The following is a 17,500-nucleotide window of genomic DNA, read 5'->3' on the forward strand; positions in this document are numbered from 1 at the left end:
GGAAGACCCTCACCCCAAACAAACACTTACCAGTCTGGTGACGAGAGGAACCCCAAAGTGCCAAAAGTGCTCGTTGAGCAGCCCGCTATAGACCACGTTTCCAAACAGAGCAATGGTTCCTGGTTTACACAGACCACTTCCTGGCTTGGTTTCTGTGGTAGAGGGAGAGGGGGAGGAGGAGGAGGAGGGGAGAGAGGGGAGAGAGGGGAGAGAGGGGATATGAACGGTTATTCTACTATGGTAAAATGTGAGAACACAATATTGCATCACGTCTTGGCTCGATTCAAATCCAAAATAAACAAATATGGGGAAAATGTCATCCTGAGCTCTGCAAATACAGGCATGGACAACAAGTGCAGCGGTGGAAAACACACACACACACACACACACACACACACACACACACACACACACACACACACACACACACACACACACACACACACACACACACACGAATATTCAGACAGGGGGAAAGGCAAATAAACAGCCCAATTGACTGGAACAGCTAGCTTCTCTGGTACTCGAACAGCTAGCTCCTCTGGTAAACAAACAGCTACCTACTGGTACATAAACAACGAGCTCCTCTAGTACACCAACAGCAACCTGCTGGTACACAAACAACTAGCTCCTCTGGTACACAAACAGCTAGCTCCTCTGGTACTCAAACAACTAGCTTCTCTGGTGAACAATTCACTAGATCCTCTAGTACACAAACAGCTAGCCCCTCTAGTTCACGAAAGGCTATAGCTCTTCTGGTACACAAACAGCTAAATCATCTGGTACACGAACAGCTAGCTCATCTGGTACACGAACAGCTAGCTCATCTGGTACACGAACAGCTAGCTCCTCTGGTTCACGAAAGGCTATAGCTCATCTGGTACACGAACAGCTAGCTCATCTGGTACACGAACAGCTAGCTCCTCTGGTGCATGAACAGATATCACTATCCTGGTACACAAACATCTAGCCCCTCTGGAAAAGGAATAGTTAACTCCTCTGGTATAAAACATCTAGCTCCTCCGGTAAGAACAGCTAGCTCCCCTGGTACACAAACAGGTAACTCCTCTGGTACACAAACAGCTAGCTCCTCCGGTACACAAACATCTAGCTTCTCTGGTACGCAAACAACTAGCTCTGGTACATTGACAGATAGCTCCTCGTCTACACAAATAGCTACATAACCATTACTACTTAACCGAAACGATGATGACATCGATGAAAATATATCAATAATTTAAAAAATTTGACTATACTTCTAATAATAGTAGTAGTAAAACCACACAATGACTTCTGTATTAGTATGAATAAGACAATTAAAATGATATCTCTTGATTCTTTGAATGTGATTGAAAATGGATCTCTCTCTCTCTCTCTCTCTCTCTCTCTCTCTCTCTCTCTCTCTCTCTCTCTCTCTCTCTCTCTCTCTCTCTCTCTCTCTCTCTCTCTCTCTCTCTCTCTCTCTCTCTCTCTTCCCCCCCCCCCCCCCCCCCCCCCCCCCCTCCTGGCTGTAGGCTTGTAATAAATCCATTATTGAAGACGGGGGGGTTGTAAAACAAGGACCCATTAAAATGTCACTTTTGCTTTTGGATGGCCAGAGCCAAGGAAAAGCTGAATGGGAGTGGAGCTCCAGATGGGTGAGGAGGAGACCCGGCCAGACCCACACCGGTCCAGACCCTAGGCCTGGCTAGGACTACGTGTCCTCAGCCCCTCCAAGTTTAAAGTGCCAGTGAACCCAAATTCATCATTTATTTTGGTTTAAAACATTTTAAGTAGGCTATATGTTTTCTATGATACTCGACATAGCAAGCCATGCTATTTTGTCAACGGGATTAAACTGATGGCGTAATGCAGAAAATAACAGGTGTAAAATCGAACGGTTTGGCCAGTCTCCGCCAACCGTTTTTTTAACATTCTCGTCTGCTCCAACCTCAGGTCCTGTTATTTTCGGAGGCACTTGGCATTCTAGCTGAAACAGGGGATTCACTTACAATTTAATGGTTACCCTGCTATTGTAGGCCCCGCTGACTGACTGGGTTTCTGACATCTGGATACTTGTCTGACTGGTGGACTAGCTGTCCAATAGACCTACAGTTTAAAATCTATAATGCTGTGCGGTTTTCAAAAGCATCTCTTTATTTGATTGGTGATAATTAATGATCATAAATAATGTGGTTATTTCTGTGAGATTGAATTTGATTATAGCTATTTCTATTGCTGAAATCCATTTGAATTTTAAAAGTCTAGGAACTAAGACACTAAGAAACTAGGACCTCCATCCATGTTGACAGTTATTAAACATCATTATCTAATAATCCCATATCCAAGTAAATATCCATTATTAATTCATCATGCAAGTTTTACATCGGAGAATGTAACCAGCATTATAACCACATTTAGATAATGTTCATGGAATGGAAGATAGCGGCCTTGAACACATTTCATATCCATAAAAACACTAAATATTGAACTGAATATAGAATGAAGTACACTATATACAAATATCTTTAAAGTGGAAAATACACCTTGGGTGGCTAATACATCTCAACTAAGAACACATGCCGCCTATTTGTCCTTCCTTCCTTCCTTCTCCTCCCCTGACTAGCTTCCTTCCTTCCCTGCTCCCTCCCTCCATATATCCCCTTACTTCCCTCGCCATTAGAAACATCTGTCCAAATTTCCCTGCTGCATACACCGGCTGTCTGCACGCAAACACCCAGGTTGTGATCAATAATTCACCAGGACAACGACGGCAGCCACGCGTGCAGCAGACGTATAGGCTCAACGGCAGTCAGGCATGCAGGCAGACACATTGCCAGAGCGGCAGACGCCGCGATGCAGGCAGAAATATAGGCAGAACAGCAGCACTCCGGTGATCGGGCGGACATGAAGAACGTAGAATGCTAGCCAGGCATTAAGGCAGATGTATAGGTAGAACGCTAGCCAGGCATTCAGGCAGATATATAGGCAGAGAGGGGGAAAGGTAGAGGTAGAGGCCCATTAATCTTATGTCATTACATGTTATATTATTATTACACATCTTGTACGTCTTATGTTATGACAAATTGTTTTGGGATAGGGTTGATTATAGTTCAAAAAGAGATATGCTAATGTTCAAAAATAGGATAAAAATATATATAGACATGAGAACCATCAGGTTTTTTGCATTTGAATTTGTGCAGAATAGAATTGGAAAACATTTGTAAATAAATGTACCACTAAAAAAAGGAAGAATCTCATGAGCAGAAAGTGAAAATTAGTACATTCATAGATTTTACCAGTAATTGCCCATGTTTCATACCCTATTCTGCAGATACCAAGGCCCCTATTTCACAGGTACCAGCCCTGCAAGTGGCCTGTATGACTGGCAGGCTGATCCATCCATCATACAGCTAGGTGGAGAGTTCCACTTGTGAGGTCATTAAGTCACAGGGCAGGGCAGATTTTTAAAAGGCGTGCAATGGCTAATCACACCTGGCGGTGGAATAGGGGGCCTTTAAAACATTCCGATGCTGTGTGTTTTAAGTCTGGGTCGAGCTATTAGCTGAACTCTATATTATAACAAATCAATGAGATGCAAATGGCTTGATTATACTCTATTGTAAGTAGAGAAATAAATAAAGACATTTGGTAGTTTGAAAAATGGGCCATGGCATTGATCAGTGTCTAAGGTAATTGTACATCTGATCCTCAGTGTATCTATCTGTGCTCGGCTAGTCTCCCCTGGGTTAAGTTACAGAATTCCATCACTCTTCATCATGAGGAGTCTGACATGCACTCTCAAACCAACACAACACACGCACACGCACACACACACACACACACACACACACGCACACACACACACACACACACACACACACACACCGTGTTATGGCCTAGGATTGGCTGTGCCCTTCAACTGGTTCTGGCAGTTGTCTGGCAGTTGTGAATATACTAGGCCTGAGTCCCAGCTCAGGGCCCATGGGTGTGTGTGTGTGTGTGTGTGTGTGTGTGTGTGTGTGTGTGTGTGTGTGCGTGTGTGTGTGTGTGTGTGTGTGTGTGTGTGTGTGTGTGTGTGTATAAGTGTGTGGAAGAGAGCGCGCTAGAGAGGGCATCATTTGTCACATATGAGAAAAGGGAAGAGAGAAGAGGCCGACATATGTAGAGCATAGATAGGTATAGAGAAGATCAGTGTTGTTTATGTTTTACCCTCGCTCTGGTGGCAACGGGCCTGTTTAATTGTTTATCAGTCTATATAACACACACACACACAAACAAGCTTCATCGTCTTTAGCAAGTCATGCCAGCTCACCCCCATGCCAGACCAATTTGTCCTCCTTTCCTTTTGTTTCACTGTATTTTGTTGTTCTTTGTGTCGTTCTAATCAGGTTCTTTTCATTTGCCTTTCTGTCCTCAGTCCTCTCCCTTTCTCCCATGGCTCCTTTAGTATGATCGTATTCATCACGTCTACGCTTTGGGGTCCTTAAGCAACAGCATGCAGTCCACATTGCATGTATCTGTGCATGCCTGTGCTTGGGTGTGCGAACATGTGGGTGTGCTTGTGTGCGTGTGTGTGTGTGTGTGTGTGTGTTTGGTTGGGAACATGTGTTAGAGGCAGGGAAGAGGATCATAGAGAAAGGATCTTTTGTTTCTCGTCACACTTGTCTGTTGTTGAGTATCAGGCACACACACACACAGACACAGCCAAATAGTGCATGACAGGTATTTCTATGGTGTTTGACTCCTGTGATATACACCAGGTTGCAATGCAGAGAGCCATATTCTCACTTTGAAACGCCTCCTTTATAAACAATAGAGGTAGCGCGCACATTAAGGAAGATAATATAATTAAATAAACGGGTAAAAGAAAAAAAAAAAAGCCTTATCAAGTATTTGCAAAGAGCCAATAAAATGTTCACAGCCCATCAAGCCGGACGTTGTGATTGGTCAGCAGTGTTACTAATAAGCGCTGATGGAACTCATAAAGGCCAATAAAAACACACGGATGAGCTGCAGCGCTCCCCCCATTACCCAGCAGCCTTCTGCACGCCGTCGCCCCGCCGACGGACGCCGGGCGCGACGACGCGGATCGGTGAGAGCACCGCTCAGCGAGGGGAAAGCAGCTTTCACATCACATTCACTCGGATTCTAGCTGAAGTGTGGTTTCGGGTTTTTTGTCCGTTTTTATGGGGATGATTCTGGGGGTGTCGGGGAAAGAATTGGCAAAGCAAACCCGATATGAACTCGCCGTTTGACTGTTGGAAGTGTTTGATAAAGTCCAAACCTGCAGTTGAAACTCGACCTTGTTACCGTGACCAGATAAAGTTGAAGTATAACGCTTCTATTTATTAGAATAATATAGTTTTTGACCCAAACAGTAAACATTAATATCAACAAAGTTATATCAATAAAGAGTTTAAATATATAGTTATACCAATAAAGAGTATCTATATACATGGATAAATAATAATATATAATAATAATATATATACATAATAAGTTATACAACAAATGCTGATAATATAAAAATAGACGGATGAAGGCTAAAAGATAGAGCCTCCCTGGATTATTGACAATACACAGAGCAGGATGTCAAATCCAGGCCAAACAAGCTGAGAGGAACAAACACTTGGCAGCAGAGCCTACGTACAACATTTTCATTGTGTTGTTTCACTAATTCATGAATTTGTTGTTCGATAGCTGAACATTGCTGCAGGTAATAAAAATAACCGCTTCAACATCCCGACCTGGCATATTAATATTCTCAGGGCTTTCCTATATTTATTTGTCTGCACATTTATTTATTTATTATACATATCTTTTTTCGCCATACTGCATTCCGGTTGTTTCTTAATCGATGCACAGTTAAATTGATATACTATAGAGGCAAATCATTAAAAAAAACCTTGACAAATATGCAGCAAATAAGCTCCCTTACCTTCCCTCTAGTACTATTTAAGCACACACACGCTTGTACATATACACACACACACACACGCACACATATGCATGTTTATACACACACACACACGTAAATATCGGCCTTATAAAGCAGCTCTTGATTTACACAGGGTTACATGTTTTGGATACAAAGTAAGACTTTGATAAAAAGAGAGTGAGAGAGAGATCTAATTGGGTAATGGCAGACAGCAAGTGAGACTTATGTTCATATTCCTTTATGTGTGTGTTTCTCAATTTCATCTCTGTGGCGGGTGGCGCTGAGGTTTGCCGCGAGCCAGGGATGTAGGGATGTTGACATTGGTGTCTAGTTTTACTTTCAGTTTCAGTTTAGTTTCACTTTCGGTTTTGCTTTGTTTTGATTGTAAATGGGTTAGGTAAAGAGGGGTCTGGTGTGTACACTTGTGTGTGTGTGTGTGTGTGTGTGTGTGTGTGTGTGTGTGTGTGTGTGTGTGTGTGTGTGTGTGTGTGTGTGTGTGTGTTTATGTACCTACAGGGTAAATGTTAAGGCAATAGCTTAGAAAGACAAAGGATATGCAAGAAAAGGCAAGCAAAAAAGAATGACAATTATTACAGCCAATATTTTAGCCATCCAAACTTTGAGCTGTATTTATCGCTGTGCAATATCCTTAATGTATTTCCACATGGTAATGTTTTGAGTGCTGGAGCGGAGCTGATGCCAGGAGCTTAGTGAGTGCTGTACAGTACAGTGTCGCACATCTGGGGCTAAGGCAAGATAAATTCCTTCTACACTCAAGGTCTGCCTGTAGCCGCACCTGCGGCTCCACGGGCTGTATATGCTGGAGGCATGAGCATGCAGGTCTCAGAAGTACACGGTGAGTGTGTTTATGTGTGTGAGTGCATGCCTATAAGAACTTGTCCTACCTCACATTCTACCAGTTGATAAGGCATCTCCTCCACTGGCTCAGACGCACATATTAAAAAGCACACAGTGCTACATGGGACCGCTGCTGATTCCCCCACGGACAAGACAACCCCAGGCCCCCCGGCTGACACAACTTATGGGTTTGTATCTATATGCGTGCATTATGGTGTGTGTGTGTGTGTGTGTGCGTGTGTGTGGTGTGTATGTGTGTGCACCCGGGTAGAAAGACCTATATTTTGCATGCTTCCTTTATGTCGTCCCGTTTTGTCGCATTTCTTCTCTCCTCCCTAAATCTCTTCCTTAATCCTCCAGGCTCACCTAACCCCCCCCCCACACACCCCCCACACACACACACCCCAACCCAGCCTGGTGGATCCTGCCTCAGTCCTAACTCTGACCCACCACTGTTTCCCTTTCCTGTCATTTCTCATTTTTGACTGAACAATTTCTGTCCGTTCTCTGCTCTGTTTAATATCTATTTCTCCTCCCCTCCCCTCCTCCACTCTCCTCCCCTCTCATCTCTTCTCCAGTCCCCTCCTCTTCTGTCCTCTCCCATTCCCCTCCTCTCCCCTCCTCTCCTCTCCTCCACTCTCCTCTCCTCTCTCACCTCTCCCTTCCCCCCCTCCATTTTTCTCTCCTTCTCTTCTCCTCACCTCTCTTCTCCTCTCTCCTATACCTCACCCCTCCTATCCTATAACTCCTCTTCCTCTCTCTCCCTCCCTCCCTCCCTTCCTCCCTCCCCTCCCTTCCTCCCTCCCTTACTACCCGTCCAGTCCCATGGTTCTCTTGGCTCTCCACCAGGGACATCTGGAGAGGTGGGCCTGCCTGTTCCTGTCAGTTTAGCAGGCCTGGCACCCCGGGCTACCGGGGGCTTTGATCCGCTACCAACACGCCTCTGACCAGCGCACCCACCCACCTCCTGCCTCTGCAGCGTCTCAGCCACAGCTTAACCACCACCTCCACCACCACCACGCCTCCCCCAGCCGCTCAGGTTGCTGTGCCCCAGCGGCAGGCAGCGTGAGGCAGCCAGACACCCCCGACCATAGCCCCGAGCGCTGGAGCTGCGCGTGCAGGAAGATCCGGCTCCCAGCTGAGGCAGTGGACCAGGTAGAGAGGCAGCATGGCACGCTGCACATACCGGTCATGAAAAGAGACAGGGACGGGAGCGGGAAGCTGGAGGGGAAGTGTGCAGGAAGAGTTAGGAGGGTACTGCCGGTGTTCACAGCTCACGGCATCCCCCCGCCCCCCCCGAATCCCCCCCCCCACACACACACACCCCACCCCCCTTTTGGCGTTCAGCATTCCTGCTGGTGACACAACGCCAGAGGTTTCATTGGAGAACAAAACCTGGCAGTTACACACACGCACACACACACACACACACACACACACGCTAACCCAAACACAGCAATGTCAAACGACAGAGTGCACCGAGCACATAGTTTGATGTCAACATACTGACTGACAAATTTTCATGCAGCACCCACAAACACACACACACACATACACACACATGCAAATTTGCATTCCCATACGCACACGCACACACACACACACACGCATAAACACAGTTCCTGGACATGCAAACGGGGAGTGCAAGTGAGGGCCACGGTGTCTCTATCACCAGATCAGATCAGTGAAAGGATTCCCAGCCGTCCCCCCCCCGTTCGGCATAAGCGCTCCTCCTAGCCTCGCCTCTCCGCAGCAGAGACGCGTCTCTCTCCCCTGCTAGCACGCCGATGCCGCTGACGGAGTTCGCTGCGAAACGCAAACAGTATGAACCGTATAAACAGTGGAACGCAGACGGCAGTACGCCACGCCGACATGCTTCACGCACGCTTCTTTCTTCTCTGGACGGGAGATTGAAAATCCCACCCTCCACCATCTACCCCCCCCCCCCCCCCCCCCCCCCCCCCCCCCCCCCCCCCCTCCCTCTGTCAACAGCCACTCTGAGAGCCTTCCTTCGGGGCCGGGGGTGGGGGTGGGGGGGAGACAGAGGAATCTGCAGGCTTTGTGGCCTGTTTATTCTGGAGACTTAGCGCTACAAAGCCCGGCTAACTGTAAAACAATTAGATTAGCATGAATATGTTCAATTATACATGCAGATTTAGGGTTGCCAGGGTGCTTGGCAACAGGAGGGGGAAGAGCGCTAAATTATTCACAAGTTACAAATATTGGTTAAAACAGATTGGAACAAAAGAAAACAAATAGGAATTCATTAATCTTGGCCATCCCCGCGAGACCATTTCTTATCCCTCCGTCCACATCGGTTATTAACTCCCCCGAAGAAATTCATATTCTCTGGGACTGTATGGTGGAGGTTAAATCCGCCAAAGAAGTTGAATATTCTAACTGCGATGAGAATACTGTAACTGCATTATGGCTGCTATTTTTGAATACACATCGTGGCCACCATTTTGGATCCGGCGGACGCATCTTACATCGGTGTTGTTTCACTATTCTGGGCATCCGTCAGAGTTTGCATCCTACTACGAACACGATCAATAATGAGCACATCCATCCTAATGGCAAATATTGTACACACACACACACACACACACACACACACACACACACAGACATTGACATACACACACAAACATGCATTGACACACACACACACACACACACACACAAACAAACATGAATTGGAAGACACACAGACACACACACACACACACACACACACACACACACACACACTTGGCTGCCGAGCTGAGCAATAATCTGCAAGGTCAAGGCAGCCTAGTAGACAGTGATACCTACATGTACTCTGTCTAACACTCGCTCAGGGGAAATCATTAAATCCATAACACCAAGAGATATGTACATCGCGGGCTGCAGCTGATGGAGACATGGTAAGGAACACGTGTGTGCGTGTGTGTGTCTGTTGTGTCTGTGTGTGTGTGTGTGTGTGTCTGTGTGTGTGTGTGTGTGTGTGTGTGTATATATGTATGCAAGTATATGTATGTATGGCCATCTGCATGCTATCCCCGTCTGTGTCAGTACATGCATTTGACATAAGAATCCAGGGGACTTGAACGCGTCACTTTATGCATGAAATGTCCTCCCATTGATCCTAGGAGAAGACTGAATCAACCTTGAATGGATCCGAGTATGAACGGATGGATGAATAATGGGTTTATGAAAGGATGACTGGAAGGAGTGAGTGATGGGGAAGGGGTGGGGGCATGGCGGTGATGAGTGGGAGAGAGAGAGAGAGAGAAAGAGAGAGAGAGAGAGAGAGAGAGAGAGAGAGAGAGAGAGAGAGAGAGAGAGAGAGAGAGAGTGAGAGACACAGAGAGAGAGAGAGAGAGAGAGAGAGAGAGAGAGAGAGAGAGAGAGAGAGAGAGAGAGAGAGAGAGAGAGAGAGAGAGAGAGAGAGAGAGAGAGAGACAGAGACAGAGACAGAGAGAGAGAGAGAGACAGAGAGAGACAGAGACAGAGACAGAGAGAGAGAGAGAGAGAGAGACAGAGACAGAGACAGAGAGAGAGAGAGACAGAGACAGAGAGAGATGGGCATTGCAGATGTGTTATATGATGAATGAAAGTTGTATATATTTTATTTCAGCCACTGGAACCAGTGATTGGGCCATGTGGAGTGGTTATTACGGTGGGATGAGGAACAGGCGCGGTGGCACCACCACTTCATTACCACCGCTAGCATAGTGTCATCTCTCTTCTGCCGCCCTCACTACACTTGTTATCTCTCAATTTCCTCCTCTCTTTGGAATTAGTGTGACTGTTTGTGCCTTTCGGACGAGAGGGTGTGTGTGTGTGTGTGTGTGTGTGTGTGTGTGTGTGTGTGTGTGTGTGTGTGTGTGTGTGTGTGTGTGTGTGTGTGTGTGTGTGTGTATCTTGCATTGCTATGCCTTTCCCCTCTAGGCCGGCCCCAGTCTGTGTGTGTGTGTGTCTGAATGTCTGTGTACGAGTTTGTGTACGTGTGTGTAACAGTGTGTGTGTGTGTGTGTGTGTGACTGTGTGTGTGTGTGCGTGATTTTTTGTGTGTGTCAGTGTGTGTGTGTGTGTATGTGTTATGTGATGATACCTTTGATAAAGAACATTGGAAGTATTTTTTTCCCTCTTAATCTTTTTCCCTCTCTATTTCTCCAGTTCTCGATCTCAATAGCCCCATTCCAATTCCACCACTTCTCACAGGTAGTTATTCATGTAAACTCACACACATGCTCTTACACACACACACGCGCACAAACACCAACACACACACACACACACACACACACACAATACACTTTGATGAGCCATGGTTCCTGGTGATTGAAAGGATTTCCATGGTGTATGTGGGGTGGGGTTCGGGTTGTGTGTGTGAATGTGTGTGTGTCTGTGTGTCTGTGTGTGTGTGTTGTGTGTGTGTGTGTGTGTGTGTGTGTGTGTGTGTGTGTGTGTGTGTGTGTGTGTGTGTGAGAGCGTGTGTGTGTGTGTGTGTTTGTGGGAGGGTGATCCAGGCTATATCAGGAGCTCCGTTCAACAATGAATGGGCAGACCCATGACTGTTACTATGTGCTTATGTGTGTGTGTGTGTGTGTGTGTGTGTGTGTGTGTGTGTGTGTGTGTGTGTGTGTGTGTGTGTGTGTGTGTGTGTGTGTGTGTGTGTCTTTGCATTCACGAGTCTGTGATTACAGTGTGTAGGCATTGTGTGTGTGTGAGTGTGTGCATAGGTCAATGAGGGATGACTCAAGTAATTAAGTCCGAACACACACACAAAAAGGGAGAGTGAGATTAGAGTGTGTATGTGTGTGTATGTGTGTGTGTGTGCGTGTTGATGGGGCTGGTAGATTTATGTGTATTAATAATGCACACAGTGCACTCAGCGGCCCAGCGTAAACCAGCTCAGCACAGGCCGGCACGGAACAGCACAGCATACTTTTACAGGCCATCTCATAAAGCATTAACTACCTGACCGGTTCAAACCTACTCCATCACTCTTTCCAATACAGCTCGTTCTCTCTCTCTCTCTCTCTCTCTCTCTCTCTCTCTCTCTCTCTCTCTCTCTCTCTCTCTCTCTCTCTCTCTCTCTCTCTCTCTCTCTCTCTCTCTCTCTCTCTCTCTCTCTCTCTCATATACACTCAGCTCATTCAGCCTCCACACACACACATCATCACTGTACACCGCCCCCCCCCACACACACATACACAGCGTATAAATGTATAAAGTATATACATATGTGTGTAGAGATGTGCATGGACACATAAACACAGATCAAGACACGTATACAATTGCACAGAGATACACACAAATACACACACAGACACAGACACTCACATACACACACAGTAGACACACCACGCTCCATGTCTCTTCATTCTCTTTCTGTCACACAAAACCGGCTTTTATTTCCTCATGCCTCTGTTCTTTCATAAATAATCCTCTCTCTCTCCATCTCCCTCTCTCTGTCTTTCTCCCTCACCCTCTGGACTGGCAGAGGAAGGCTGGCAGGTGGCACATTATACCAGGGACGAGAGGGCTGCCCGCTGGCTGATTGAGAGAGAGGGGGAGAGACCAGGAGAGAGAGAGAGAGAGAGACCAGGGGAGGAAGAGACATAGCGAGAGCGAGACAGAGAGAGAGCAAGAGAGGGAGAGAGAGAGAGACAGAGAAGTTCGAGAAAGAGAGAGGAACAGGAGAGAGAGAGAGAGAGAGAGAGAGAGAGAGAGAGAGAGAGAGAGAGAGAGAGAGAGAGAGAGAGAGAGAGAGCCGACCACCAGCTCCCCATCCTCTCCTCTCTCTCAAATCATTTTTCACGCGGCGGTGATGAAAGTGCTTCCTGTTCAGGGTCACAGGTTCAGGGCACAGACCCCTTTTTTATCTCCTTTTTTTTTTTTTCCTCTTCCCCTCTCCTCCTGCCTTGGCAGAGGCCTCGGGACGGGCCAGCGTCCATCCCTCCCCCCCCCCCCCATCCCCCCGGTCCCCCTCCACCACCAGCCAGCCGGCCCCGCCCTGCCCGCCTCCCCCGCCTCCCCCTCCACCCATCACCCATATGTCCGACTGCGGCTGCCCCGGTCCGGTTCCGGGGTCCGGCCAGCGCGGGATAAATCAAAGGCTTAAATAAATAAATAAAAGCCCTGGTCCAGGTGGACTCGGGCCATTCTTCTGCCGGTGTCCAGCCGGGGGGAGAAGGAGGGAGGTCCCGGAGGTGGGGGGTCGGCCCCCGGATGTGGTCATCGCTCACTGGATGGCGTGATGTATGCGTAATTACCGGGAGGGGGGGGGGGCTCTGGTGAACAGACACATCATATCGCATGGGCCAGCCGCCGGTAATTAGCTGCAATTGGGGGTTGGCGGCAGGAGAACGCAGGAGGTGTTGGGAGGAGGAGGAGGAGGAGGAGGAGGAGAAGAAAAATGGAGGCGCGTGTTTTGTCGATGACGACGGGGGCCGGGTTTCTGGCCCTGAGATGGACCCCGCCGGGGATGCTTTTATTTGAGGCATGGCCCCAGCAGGGGGTGGGCTGGTCCTGATGGTAAGGGGGGGGGGGGGGGCTGTCATGTTACAATTCCGTAACTCTAAAGTATTAAAAAGGTCAGCTGTTATTGTTTCTGCCACACTTTCTGTTTTCCCCTCTCCCGTTTGACCAGATCGGCCTACATCTCACCGTTATTAACAACCCTGGGTGAGCTGTCTGTGTGTGTAGACGTGCGTGTGTGTATACGTCTGTGTGTGTGTGTGTGTGTGTGTGTGTGTGTGTGTGTGTGTGTGTGTGTGTGTGTGTGTGTGTGTGTGTGTATGGGTGTCTGCGTCCAGTCGGCATGCAGTCCATATAATGGACTGCATATAAAGGTAAAGGTAGCGAGGGAGACCACAATAAGAGAGAGAGAGAGAGAGAGAGAGAGAGAGAGAGCGAGAGAGAGAGAGAGAGAGAGAGAGAGGTCCACATTGCAGTGTGTGAGTTTGGGGGAAACAGAGGAGTGGAGGCAGCGATGTGGACAGATAATCAATAGTGGACTTACTGCCTCATAACAGGCCTGGTTAGCAACTCTGTCTCCATCTCCCACCACCATGTCATCCCCACTCCCTCATCACAGGGAAAATACGCATGAGGCAAGAGGGAGAGTCAGAGAGAGAGAGAGGCAGAGAGAGAGAGAGAGAGAGAGAGAGAGAGAGAGAGAGAGAGAGAGAGAGAGAGAGAGAGAGAAAGAGAGGCAGATCCAGACGGATAGAGAAAGCAGTCAAGGGAGAGAGAGTTTCAGGGAGCGAGGCAAGAGTCCTCTGACCTCTGACCCTGCCAAACGTCCCATACCTCTGACCGTCCCATCCTAACATCCCCCACCTCTGACCCACCTTAACATCCTGACGAAAGTTGAACGAGTATTGTCGAAAGAGGGAGAGAGAGAGAGGGGAAGGGAGAGAGAGAGAGGAAGCGAGGAAGAGAGAGGGACAGCATATCCGGGGGAGAAGCTAAAGCATCTGTCAACCAGCAGAAGTCGGATTCTGAGTCCTAGCAGAGAGGCTTACAGAGGGATCCACTCGGCCTTCCAGAGTTCTCATAAGGATCCTCTCCAAAGTCCAATCCGCCATAGTGTACCGTACACCGTGGCTGGAGGAGTTATACCCAAGTGGGGCTTGCTCACGCCTATGGGGAGCATTTCCCCGCATCTCCCGCGCCTAATTTCCATGTATCTGCATGAGCGAGAGACAAAGAGAACGAGAGAGAGAGAGAGCGAGAGCGAGAGCGAGAGAGAGAGAGAGAGAGCGAGAGCGAGAGCGAGAGAGAGAGAGAGAGAGAGCGAGAGCGAGAGCGAGAGAGAGAGAGAGAGAGAGCGAGAGCGAGAGAGGAGAACACCCTTCTCCCTTACAGTTAATGTACTTTTTCTTCTGCCTCCTTTTTTTTCCCTCCAGTTGGGCGGAAATTCCCCCGTCAGCGAGCCGACCGCTGATTTTCCATTACGCCCCCGACAGAGAGCCCCCCCCCCCCCCCCCCTTCCCCCCCTCCCCCCCCTCCCTCCCCCCCACCGAGCCCACCAACCCGCACCCCCATCGCGCTCCCTCCCGCTAATGGGAGGCCTGTTATCGGACGTAATTGACTTCATCAATTAAGTTCGGGGCCGACGCCACACATCTGCCGCGTACGGGGGGGTGACGGGAGGGGGGGGGGGGGGGGGGGGGGGGGTTGGAGGAAGTTGGACAGCGCAGAAGCGGAGACAGGGGGTTGAAGTGTGGGGCGGGGGGGGGGGGTCCGGGTGGGTTTCGGCGGTCTCTCTCATCTACGGTTTGCTCCCTTCCTCAGCTCCTACTGTGAGCGTGGATGTTTATTTGCTGCACGCGCACAATCTGTCTCTCCCTCTCTTTTCTACCCCCCCCCCCCCCCCCCCCCCCCCCCTCCCACCAACCCACCACCACCCCCCCGAACCCCCATTTGCAGCCGGCGCAACAAAAAGGCATCGGGGGGGACGGTAGGGGGGGGAGGGGGGTACGGGACGACTATCCTGATGAATAACGACGGCGCCCACGCAAAGACTTCGGCATTAATCTCAAAGTCACAATGCAACCATTTCCTTTCTCGCTTTTTCCCCCCCCGCCCGTTCCTCCGTGCCGCCCTGGACGTCCGGAGCTGAGCGGGAAACCTGCTGCTGCGGCTAAATGAGCGCTCCCGCTACGGTCTGAGGTGTCCAAGATGGCTGCCGCGCCGTGGAGGAAGGGATTGGAGAGGGGTGGGGTGGAGGGGGGGGCCGAGAGCGGGGAGAGGAGGGGGATAGAGAACAGAATGCTAGACAACAGCTGGCTGACAGTCACAAATGAGTAAACAAAGGCTGCGCGACTCAGCCATTCATTATGGCATAAGCAGGCATTGTTGTTATTGTTGTCTGCTGAGGATGAGTTTAGGAGAGGAAGTGAGGGGGGGGGGGGGGGGGAGGGGTGCAGGTGTATGGAAGGTGTGGGGCAGAGTAATAGAAGAGGAGATAAAGTAGGGGGTCCGGGGGGGGAGAACGAGGGGTAAAAGAGGGAAGAAGGAAAAAACATCATCTCAGCAGTCAACATTTAGGATTCAGTTACGGAGTGATTCCCCGCTGTGACGCGCACCTCAGACGCTCGCAGATGTGCGCCGGTTAGGTGCAAGTGCACACACACACACACACGCGCGCGCGCACTCACGTACACACAGACACAAACACCGGGAGGAAGCCTTCTGCTGTGGCATCTTTTTGGGTGGGGAGAGGCTATATTTTACGTTGGAGTTGAGAGGCATTATGAGCTGAAAGCAAATGAGGGCTTTTTTTGGGGAGAGGGGGGGGTTGAAACTGACTGAGTGCTTACACAGAGCAAACAGCACTCAGCCTTTACCAGCTACATCGAGGAGAACACCCAGCGAGGGCCCGTCTGAGGCCAGCTGTCACGCAGACTAATACCGGGCCAGAGAGGGAATAATCGCCCTGCTTGACTTGTGTGTCGGGAATGAGAAGAATAGAGTTGGTATCACTTTGCAATAAGGAGTGCATTAGTTAACCATTAATCAACTTAAGATAGTGCAGCAGTAAGCATAAACTAAAAGTTTGTTCACAGTTAACTCATGGTCTAGTACTCTAGTCATAAGTTATGGATTGTGTTTATGTTTACGAATGGCGTTCTTGGTGTTTTCAGCTGATGATGTTATCTAAGGTATTCATTTGTACATTATTGAATAGGGTGTGGGTATATCCTAACCATTACCCATTAACCTTAACCCTTATGCTAATGTTAAATAATAAGGCTCATTACTGCATCTAATAATGTTAATTAATGGTTAATGAATGTACCCTGAATGTAAAGTGCTACCGATTAGTTGGTGTTTGTGTGAGTGTGTTTGTGTGCCTGGATAATATGTAATAATCATATTCAATCATCCTTTCTTCAAACTAGAGTCCCTGATCGACAGAAAAGAAGCGAACACCCCACCCTGTTTGAGTAGTTGAGCTGATATTCAGTCCACACGTCTCGGCATTGGGTTGGTGGTTTCTCTGTCCATGGGTTTCAATACCCTGAGCTTTCTACGCCAAACACACCACCGTAGGACGGGGTTTCACCGCTTGATGGCGAGCTGTGTCGGGAGGGGAAGCAGTAGGTCTCATGCATTTCTTTAAAATACCTTGTTTCGGCAGACAGGCCGGACGAGTGCGCCCTGTGTACTCAGACAACATATACATGCATATGCTCGTTAAAACACAACTATCTGCTGCTTCTGTTGTTGTTGTTGTTGTCTTCAAGAGTAGAGCCTTGCACCAACAGATTCCTTCGGGCTGTCAGCGTGATGGGAACAGATTCTATTCTTTGTTCTTTTATTCTTATCTCGGACCTGCCTGTCTAGATAGTGCCTTTATTGTCGGGGGTTTTAGCGGCGAATCTAATCTGTTTGTAGTTATGTGCTGTCTGGCGCCCCGGTTTAGTTAGCCCAGTGTTTTGTTGGATGTTTTTTCCTGCTTGATCATCATATAAAGCCGGCTATATTACCACTCTTGCCCCAGAATCCCTTGCTCTTTCTCTCGCCCCCCCTCCCCCTGATCACAATCTGTGTTAGAACGAGTGCACATCTCAAGCCAACTCTTTATCTCGAGCACACTTAAACACACTTGGTTCTGAGCCACCAATATCTCTCTATATGTCCAATATCAAGTGCATTTGTGGCTTGCCTTTATGTATAAGAGTGTGTGCGTGGGTGTGTACATGTGCGTGGGTGTGTACATGT

General features: G+C 48.5%; 1 protein-coding gene across 4 annotated transcripts in view; it reads right to left on the reverse strand.

Annotated features, from left to right (window-relative positions):
* rbfox3a (RNA binding fox-1 homolog 3a) overlaps nucleotides 1–17,500 on the reverse strand; it is a 375,680-nt gene that overhangs the window by 144,379 nt on the left and 213,801 nt on the right. For all 4 annotated transcript variants that reach the window (XM_030340391.1, XM_030340392.1, XM_030340387.1 and 1 more), the window contains exon 5: nucleotides 31–152. In XM_030340391.1, coding sequence (XP_030196251.1) covers nucleotides 31–152 — 122 coding nt within the window. The remainder of the gene's footprint in view (nucleotides 1–30; nucleotides 153–17,500) is intronic.

Source organism: Gadus morhua, chromosome 18, assembly GCF_902167405.1.
Source record: "Gadus morhua chromosome 18, gadMor3.0, whole genome shotgun sequence".
In the NCBI taxonomy this organism is placed as follows: domain Eukaryota; kingdom Metazoa; phylum Chordata; class Actinopteri; order Gadiformes; family Gadidae; genus Gadus; species Gadus morhua.